Consider the following 10,288-nt stretch of genomic DNA (forward strand, 5'->3'; position numbering starts at 1 on the left):
GGGATTATATATATTGGCAAATATATCATTTAAAGGACTCACTACAAGCCGGGTGGGAAGGTTCTTACCAGGCATTCTTAACTAGCTCATGTGCAACAAAACTAAAGGGAACTGACTCTTGGATTCATATTTTTCACTTAAAAAGGGCCTCCACATTGGATTGGTCTACAGAGAGGCCTGCTGACCTCAAGCTCACTTTAAAACAATATTCAGAGGACAAACTACACTCACACCAAGACAAGAAGATGACATCAGCAGACACCTTACCCAAGATGCTGGACCTGATTCGTATGATCATTTATGTTTTCTTAACTTCTTCAACCTTTACATACAAATCAAATGTCTTTCTATCAAGGGCATGATCCTATGCTAGTTTTCAAAATCAATCCAATTGTTGGGTTTGTTGCCAATTACCTATGTCTAGTACTTCTTGGTTACCTTGGTGAATTTCTCACTTCCAAGGCACTGACTGGCCAGCCCTTAGGAAACTGATTTTAGAAGAAAGTAAGCTCAGTCCTGCTCAGGCTACTCTTGATATTACTAGATGGGATCCTCTCACCTGGCCAGTTAATAATACCTGCTCTGACCCTGGCCATATATATGAATTTTCTTTTAGGGTCACTCAAGCTCAATCAGAACAAGAAGCTAAGTTTCAATTAAAAGTTGTAACTCCCCATTTATTAGAAGGAAACCTCCCACAATTATGGGATTGATTTTTGTAGTTAACACTATGGCTATGGTCATTTAGTTTAAAAGTTCCTCTCTGGTGGGAAAAATTAAATTGTACCAAGGATGGTCATCCTCGTAACATTAGGAAATTTGGGTGGGTGCCTTATGAACAATGCCTACATATTATTGCCCTTAGAGATAGTGACTGGTATGGAACCAAATGGGTCAGATGACCAGAGATTCACTGGGCTGTGCCTAATTGGATCTGTGATACTTGTCCATGGGCTTGCACTGGGATGGACAGGAAGATGAACACTAGGACTTCCCTGGACTCAGGGTCATATACGCAATAATTTAGAGATGACCCCAGCTGATTTACCATTAGTACTAGCCCAATAACAACCAATCTACCATTGGTATGAGCCTGACAAGTCAAGAAATCTGTATTTCACTGGTATGATTATTTAGCAGCTATTTTTGCGCCTTCAGTATGTTACATTCTTCAACAGGACTGGAGAATGTAATCAGCCATACCAAAGCCTTAGTAAAATTCACTCAAGAGGTTTTAAGTAATAGTAACCAAGCAAAGAATGTTCACACTGCCACACAGTTGTCCTCATCTCACACACTAGCAAACTAATGTTCAAAATTCTTCAAGCCAGGCTTTAATAGTATATGAACCGTGAACTTCCAGATGTTCAAGCTGGATTTAGAAGAGGCAGAGGAACCAGAGACCAAATTGCCAACATCTACTGGATCATAGAAAAAAAGCAAGAGAGTTCCAGAAAAACATCTATTTCTGTTTTATTGACTACATCAAAGCCTTTGAGTGTGTGGATCACACCAAACCGTTGAAAATTCTGAGAGCTGGGAATACCAGACCACCTGACCTGCCTCATGAGAAATCTGTAGGCAGGTCAAGAAGCAAGTGTTAGAACTGGACATGGAACAACAGACTGGTTCCAAATCAGGAAAGGAATACGTCAAGGCTGTATATTGTCATGCTGCTTATTTAACTTATATGCAGAGTACATCATGAGCAACTCTGGGCTGGATGAAGCACAGGCTGGAATCAAGATTGCCAGAAGGAATATCAGTAACCTCAGATATGCAGATGATGCCACCCTTATGGCAGAAAGCAAAGAACTGAAGAGCCTCTTGATGAAAGTCAAAAAGGAGAGTGAAGTTGGCTTAAAGCTCAACATTCAGAAAACTACGATCATGGTATCCAGTCCCATCACTTCATGGCAAATAAATGGGGAAACAATGGAAACGGTGACAGACTTTATTTTGGGGGGGGCTCCAAAATCACCACCATGGTGACTACAGCCATGAAATTAGAAGATGCTTGCTCCTTGGAAGAAAAGCTATGACCAACCTAGACAGCATATTAAAAAGCAGAGACATTACTTTGCAAAGAAAGGTCTGTCTAGTCAAAGCTATGGTTTTTCCAGTAGTCATGTGTGGATGTGAGAGTTGGACTATAAAGAAAGCTGAGTGGTGAAGAATTGATGCTTTTGAATGGTGATTTTGGAGAAGACTCTTCAGAGTCCCTTGGACTGCAAGGAGATCAAACTAGTCCATCCTAAAGGAAATCAGTCCTGAATATTCATTGGAGGGACTCATGCTGAAGCTCAAACTCCAAAACTTTGGCCACCTAATGCAAAGAACTGACTCACTGGACAAGACTCCGATCCTGCAAAGACTGAAGGCAGGAGGAGAAGGGGACGAAAGAGGATAAGATGGTTGGATGGCATCACCGACTCAATAGACATGACTTTAATTAAGCTCTGGGTTTGGTGATGGACAGGGAAGCCTGGTGTGCTGCAGTCCATGGGGTTGCAAAGAGTCAGACACAACTGAGCGACCAAACTGAAATGAACTGAACCAGGCTACTAGCCTACCGAATTCTGTCTCTATAATGAGAAAAGTGCTAGAAGACCACATGACATTTGACATCCTTCAGCAGCTCAGGGAGGCACTTGTGCCATAACTCAAACTGAATCCTGTACCTGATGAATCCTCTAACACATTTAATGAATCATATGAGAAACCGCATTTCTGCCTTAAGTGACCCACTTCCTAGTCTTGACGATCTCTTGAAAAACTGATTTGGCATGGGAAGTTCTCGGCTTAAATATTTACTTATAATTCTAATTAATGTATTAGCTATATTATTTGTATTTTGCCTGTTTTACAAGACTATTGTTCCTTATATTACCAACTGTGTGACTGAGCTTCCAATAAATATAATGACGACTAGGCAACTTGAAGCAACTGATCAAATATATGGTTCCATATGAGATCAATTACTGTAATAGAGTGATTCTTGATACAGGAAGATGCTACAAGAGGGAATTTTTTCCTGGACTATAACAGACTAGCCAGACAGATGATCCAACATTACTTTTAGCTATTGTTTATAAGACCTAGTCCAGTAATAGCATATTGAGTGGCCTTGCAGCAAAATCTCTGCCAGACCTAGGAATAAGCCTTCCTAGCACCAGTGGACAAAACGGTCATAAAATGCCTCTCAAAGCATGATCAAATTTATTACCATGAGGGGGCCCTAACTACAAACTGGCACCTACCACTGGCACTTGCCATCCACCTCTACAAGGATTAAAGTGGGTGCTGCTGCAGCTGCTGATTTCCAACACTCCCTGAAAGGAGTTCAGGGTGGAGAGCAGAAATGAGGCAGGCTATCAGCAGGACTGATGTTGAAGCTGAAACTCCAATACTTTGGCCACCTGATGCGAAGACCTGACTCATTTGAAAAGACCCTGATGCTGGGAAAGATTGAGGGCAGGAGGAGAAGGGGACGACAGAGAATGAGATGGTTGGATGGCATCACTGACTCGATGAACGTGGGTTTGGGTGAACTCCGGGAGCTGGTGATGGACAGGGAGGCCTGGCGTGCTGCAGTCCATGGGGTCACAAAGAGTCGGACACGACTGAGCAAATGAACTGAACTGACGCTCTGGGAAAAATTGGAAGAACAGGTCTTCCGGTAGATATTTTCAGGAGCCAATTTTATGAGCCCAATTCTTGTGTCCTCTCATATCTAGAAAAGCACTCAGATGGTGACAACTGCTCATGACTAGAAGAAACCTTTTGCAAAAAAATATATATATATATGTGCTTATTTCCATATTTCCCCTTCAGCAAAATCACATATATACTGACCTTCACCCTACCTCTTTGGAAGAGTTTCTCAGGGCTATCTGAGATACCGTCTTCCAGGCTATAGTCCTCACATTTTGCCCAAAATAAAATTTCATTCACAACTCTCCCATTATGTACTTTTTTTAAGTTGGCAGTTGAGATTCCCATATCACCCACTTACCTCACCATCAACTAATCAACAATACTTGTGTATGAGCTGACCTTGCACCCTGTGACCCTCTCCCTCACAGTTTCAGAAACCTGTCCCTGAAAGCCATTAGGGAGTTCGGGTCATGTGAGCAAGGCGCTTGCCACCCTACAATAAACACGATACGTTCCTCCACCGCAATCCAGGGTCAGCAGATTGGCTTTGCTGCACATTGGGCAAGTGGAACCAAGTTTGCTTGTTCAGTAACAACAGTCAAGATCCAACCAGGAAAACAAAGTATTAAAGGGAGTAATTTAATAGGGGAAAACTGGTTACACAGGTAACAAGAAAACTGAAAAGTCAGACATGACAACAGCAGGAAATCATTAATACTTATCTTGTCATAAAGGACAAAGGACGGTCACCAGTCATCAGCTGGAGTTGTGCAGGGGAAGCCAGTACCAAGGAGTGAGGGGAGCTAGTACAGACAAAAGAAACAGACACAGGGAGATACCCTCTTTTCTCCTGCAGTGCCTCCAAAGTCAGCGACAGAAGAAACAGCCTACAGTGCTCAGCCTTGCCTCCCATTCCCAGTGCTTCTGGGGCAAGTAAATCAAAGACCTGTACAAGAATACACTGCTGTAGTACTTAACTGGGTTGCACTCTACACCACAAAGACTTCCATACCATCATATTTAAATTCACAATAGACACTTTAAAAATAGGTTTTTCAACCGAAGGCTTCAACATCTACAAAGGCTTTCAAGCACCTTTACTGCACTCAAATCGACAGCTGTGTCTATCAGGTCAACGTCCGTTTGAGTGCCTTTGCTGTCCAGGTCCAAAGAAAAGGGAGATAAGAGAGAACTTGTCCTCAAGCTGCTGGCACTGCCTTGAACAAATAAACTTTCACAATTGGGATAGATGAGAACTCAGAGAAAGTGCACCTCAGTGAGAGATGTAAACAACAAGAGGTGCAGCTTACTCTGAATGTCTGAGAACAGGAATTAGCCAAGCAGAAACCAGAGAGCAGGGAAACCAGAAGTCCTAGCAGACACCCAGATGGCTGTGACCTACATAACAAGCCAAGGAACTTCAAGGAGGTTCTGAAAAAAGATCAGAAATTAACCGAGCCGTGAACAAGCGCTTCAGAATTATCTGATGGGTCTGGAAACTTGTACCCGGAGGTGCATCAGAAGCATGACAATGTGGGCCAAAAATATACATATATGACCTGGGGCTTGAAACAACATTGCCAGACCTATGCTGAAACGGGTAAGAGAAGAGAAGCACATCAGTGGGAGTGGGCGGTTAACTCTGCTTCAGCTCTGTAGCATTCCCAAAGAAACCACTTACGACCTGAAGCGTGAGCTTCTTAAAACATTAAATTAAAAATTAAGTTATAGATTAGCATAGTTTAAGACCGTATACCCTTTCCCCATTTCTCCCCAATGGCCAAATATTGGAAAACTACAGCACAGAATCACGATACTGATAACCGTAAAGTCAAGACACAGAAGTTTCTTTCATTTATAGCCACACGAGCTCACGCCCCTCAACTAACTTCTAATGCTATTATAATTCACCCAAGCCCTGTCCGCGCCTACAGCGGACACTGAAGAAGGTGTCCGGATGCTACACGCAGGGATACAGCCGCGGTCTCAGCGCAAGTGCCAGTCGAGACCACGTAGGCAGTGGAACCACAAGCCCCGCCCCTTCCGTCCCGGCAGACTAACAGCCGCCAGAGGTCCGAGCAGTTTCCAAAGCCGACCGAGTAGAGCCGGAAGTGGGAGGCTGCACCCCCCCACCTCGCGACTTCGCGGAAGCGTCCATCCAACATGGCGGACCTCAACCGCCAGCTGCAGGAATATCTGGCGCAGGGGAAAGCGGGCGGCCCTGCGGCCACGGAGCCACTGCTCGCCGCGGGAGAGGCGAAGGAGTCCGCGGCGGGGGCCAGGGCGTGGTTCAGCCGCGTAGGCCTGCGCTGGACGTGGACACAGAGCCCCGAGGAGCCGGCGGCGGGACAGACGTGCCTGCCCAGCGTGACGCGCACTCAGCGGCTGGCGGCGAGTGGCGTGTGCCTGCTGCTGGCTGCGCTCTGCTTCGGCCTGGCCGCACTCTACGCGCCTGTGCTGCTGCTGCGCGCCCGGAAGTTCGCGCTGTTGTGGTCGCTGGGCTCGGCGTTGGCACTAGCAGGAGGCACACTACTGCGAGGCGGCGCAGCGTGTGGACGCCTGCTGCGCGGCGAGGAGACGCCCTCGCGGCCCGCGCTGCTCTACGTGTTTGCGCTAGGCGTGACGCTGTACGCGGCGCTGTGTTTGCGGAGTACGTTGCTCACAGCGCTGGGCGCCTGCGCACAAGTGGCCGCACTGCTGGCCGCGTTGCTGGGCGTGCTTCCTCGGGGCGCGGGCACCGCTCTGCGCCTCACACTCGGGCGCTTGGGCCCGGGCGCCGCCCTCGCCAAGGCGCTCCCCGTTTGAGGCCCGCGGTCCGCGCCGTCGGAAGGACGCAGAATCCGTCCCCAGGATGCGCCATCAAGGGGACACGGACAACCGGCTCTAGGCCCACCGCCAGCCAAACCAAGGACTGCGCCTGTCCGTTCCCAGACCGCACGGGGTAGAAGCTGCTCCTTTACTGTGCCAGCGAACTGTAAACTGAGACACAAGGAGTTTGGGAAGCTCCTCGATTTCTGCATTTTGTGCTACACTCGGCAGCAAGTGTTGTGAAAACCAGATTTTGTTTTGAATTGGTGATAGGACGCTATGAATATTAGTGATAAATTGTTTTTGCGTTAACCGTGGTCTTAGATTACACTCAGTAAAAAGAGGAAATAGCTTTTCCGTTTTGATTGACTGCCCTTATTTTCCCGGATTTGTCTTTCAAGTTTTGTCACCTAAAAAAATCCAGGGGTGGATCGCAGTAGCTTAGTTCCACTAAACGTGCTTTCTTTCGCTTTTGGAAGATTTTCCCCTTGTTCTTCAACGTGAGTGTATCCATAGGAGTTAGCAGATTAAATGCTGACTTTAGCCACTGTAATTTTTTCAAGTGCTTTAGTTAATACGGTTTATCTCAGTTTTCTCTTAGTGAAATTGTTAACATGATGTCTTATAAAATTAAAGGACAGCTGGTTCTGCATTACATAAGGAAACCATGGACCAAGAAGCATGGTATCCAGTAAGGTGCACGTAAAAGCTCAGAGGTCCAAGGACAGAACTCAGCTAAGGAAATGCCTGGCAGACAGGAAGATAATTCCACATCCAGTTATCCTATTGGATGGAAACCATGGATTTCTACAGGGTCGTTTTTCATTGCTAATTTTATGATGTGCTTTTGAACCATAGTTTACACTTTATATTCTGATCTTAATGGAATGTAAGGTGCTTTTCATACCTAATTGCCAATTTTTCTTCATTTTTAGATTTAGCACCTTGGTCTAGGACTTACCTTAATTTATTGCCAGAAAGAATGGGCTCAGTATTCTGGTTAAGTCCATAAATAAAACAACATTTTTTCACTAGCTACATATTAACTGGGAAGTAAACTGTATTTAAGAAGTTTTAGTCCTATGCCAGTGGTTCTCAGTTCACATGAGAGTTACTTGAGTCAAATTTCAGTTCAGTCAGAATCTCTGGGTGGGGTGAGGAGATTGGCATCAGTATTGTTTTTTAAGCTTCCCAAATGATTTCCTTTTTCTGCTAAGGTTGAGAACAACTTGAAAGTAATTGTTTCCTGGGACTGGATTAGCATTGCTTAAACAGGCTGTCAGGCAACAGAGTTTTGCCTCTTCCTCCAGCCTCAAAACTTGTATTTATAGGTCTTGATCAGTGTCCAACAAGCCCTGCTCCAAGTGGACGCTGAAGTAGACTTACTCCCACTCCCTTACTTTGAAAGAAGGCTGCTTTCCCCCCCATCAGTTAATAGGGTTACCTACCTCGAGAGGCACTTACTCCCACCCCCCTTATTTTGAAATAAGCTTGCTTTCCCCCAGTTAATAGGGTTACCTGCCTGGAGAGGCACTTACTCCCACCCCCTTATTTTGAAAGAAGCCTGCTTTCCCCCCCATCAGTTAATAGGGTTACCTGCCTCAAGAGGCACTTACTCCCACCCCCCTTACTTTGAAAGAAGGCTGCTTTCCCCCCCATCAGTTAATAGGGTTACCTACCTCGAGAGGCACTTACTCCCACCCCCCTTATTTTGAAATAAGCTTGCTTTCCCCCAGTTAATAGGGTTACCTGCCTGGAGAGGCACTTACTCCCACCCCCTTATTTTGAAAGAAGCCTGCTTTCCCCCCCATCAGTTAATAGGGTTACCTGCCTCAAGAGGCACTTACTCCCACCCCCCTTACTTTGAAAGAAGGCTGCTTTTCCCCCCATCAGTTAACAGGGTTACCTGCCTCGAGAGGCACAACTACTGGGTGTTTGTAAAAGCAAATCCACTGTTTTGGGGGAATGATATATTTTTTTGACTGGAAAGTGTACCATTGGCTGCTTTCTCTACCCCCTAGTTAAATCTGTATTTTAGTTCTAAATTTTAGGCTGAAGATTTTACTGCATTTAGCCCATTTTTATATTGATGCTATTTTTAAAAATTGTTTTTCCAGCATTTTCCCAAGAATTCACTGTCAGGAAATCTGTTTTTATAAAATTCAAAGCACAATATATTGTATGTATTTTGACAGTGATGATTTAAAATGCAGATATATACATTAAGTAATAAAAATGTTGAGTTTTCCGTTTTCTCTAAATGAATTCATTCTCAAAATGCAACCTGGTTATCTGCTTACTGAGGTAGTGTTTTTGGAGTTAAAGCCTTAAAATCTTATGATAAAGTTTTTAGCACATGAGTCTCAGAAAAAAAAAAAAAAAAAGGAGCCTAATCTCTAGAAAAGGCAAAGGAACCAGAGATCAAATTGCCAACATCTGTTGGATCGTAGAAAAAACAAGGGAATTCCAAAAAAACATATACTTCTGCTTCACTGCCTGTACTAAAGCCTTTACTGTGAGGATCACATCAAACTGAAAAATTCTTAAAGAGATGGGACTACCAGACCACCTTACCTGTCTCCTGAGAAACCTGTATGCAGGTCAAGAAGCAACAGTTAGAACTGGACATGGAACAACAGACTGATTCAAAATTGAGAAAGGAGTTCATTAAGGCTGTATACTGTTACCCTGATTATTTAACTTACATGCAGCGTAGCATCATGTGAAGTGTCAGACTGGTTGAATCACAGGTTGGAATCAAAATTGCCAGAAGAAATATCAACAACCTCAGATATGCAGATAATACCACTCCAATAGCAGAAAGTGAAGAGGAGCTAAAGAGCCTCCTGATGTGGGTGAAAGAGGAGTGTGAAAAACCTGGCTTAAAACTCAACATTCAGAAAACTAACATCATGGCATCTGTCCCATCACTTCATGGCAAATAGATGGGGGAAAATTGGAAACAGTGACAGATTTTATTTTCTTAGGCTCCAAAAAGACACTTGCTGCCTGGAAAGACAGCTATGACAAACCCAGACAGTATGTTAAAAAGCTGAGACATCAGTGTGCTGACAAAGGTCTGTATAGTCAAAGCTATAGTTTTTCCAGTAGTCATGTCTGGATGTGAAAGTTGAACCATAAAGAAAGTTGGGTGCTGAAGAATTGATACTTTTGAGTTGTGGGGCTGGAGAAGATTCTTGAGAGTCCCTTGGACTGCAAGATGAAACCAGTCAATCCTAAAGGAAATCAACCCTGAATTGGAAAAACTAATGCTGACGCTGCAATACTTCAGCCATGTGATATGAAGAGCCAATGCACTGCAAAAGACCCTGATGCTGGGAAAAACAGGGCAAAAGGAGAAGCGGAAGACAGAGGATGAGATAATTGGATGGCATCACTGACACGATGGACATGAATTTGAGCAAATTCCAGGAGACGGGAGGACAGAGGAGCCTGATATGCTACAGTCCATAGGATCGTAGAGTCAGACACAACTTAGCAACTGAACAACAATAAACTGTCTATTATGGTTTTGTGCTCTGGATCCCTTTTTATCCTCTTAGAATTTGATTACAACTTCTTTTTAAGCTATACCAGTAGAGGGCATGGAGAAGGCAATGGCACCCCACTCCAGTACTCTTGCCTGGAAAATCCCATGGACGGAAGACCCTGGTGGGCGGCAATCCATGGGGTTGCTAAGAGTGGGACACCACCGAGCGACTTCACTTTCACTTTTCACTTTCATGCATTGGAGAAGGAAATGGCAACCCACTCCAGTGTTCTTGCCTGGAGAATCCCAGGGACGGTGGAGCCTGGTGGGCTG

At 44.7% G+C, this 10,288-nt stretch overlaps 1 protein-coding gene across 1 annotated transcript; it reads left to right on the forward strand.

Moving 5' to 3' along the window:
* Nucleotides 1-3,575: 3,575 nt before the first annotated feature.
* SFT2D3 (SFT2 domain containing 3) lies at nt 3,576-8,832 on the forward strand. Its single transcript, XM_010837936.1, has 2 exons — nt 3,576-8,107; nt 8,339-8,832. The coding sequence occupies exon 1, from the start codon at nt 5,821-5,823 to the stop codon at nt 6,460-6,462; it is 642 nt and encodes a 213-aa protein (XP_010836238.1). The 5' UTR covers nt 3,576-5,820; the 3' UTR covers nt 6,463-8,107; nt 8,339-8,832.
* The last annotated feature ends 1,456 nt before the right edge of the window (nt 8,833-10,288 follow it).

The sequence above is a fragment of the Bison bison genome, unplaced genomic scaffold (assembly GCF_000754665.1).
Source record: "Bison bison bison isolate TAMUID 2011002044 unplaced genomic scaffold, Bison_UMD1.0 scf7180017864088, whole genome shotgun sequence".
NCBI lineage: Eukaryota > Metazoa > Chordata > Mammalia > Artiodactyla > Bovidae > Bison > Bison bison.

Excerpts from the sequence above, each read along its gene's own strand:
- SFT2D3 (XM_010837936.1), top strand. The coding sequence starts at position 5,821 with ATGGCGGACCTCAACCGCCAGCTGCAGGAATATCTGGCGCAGGGGAAA.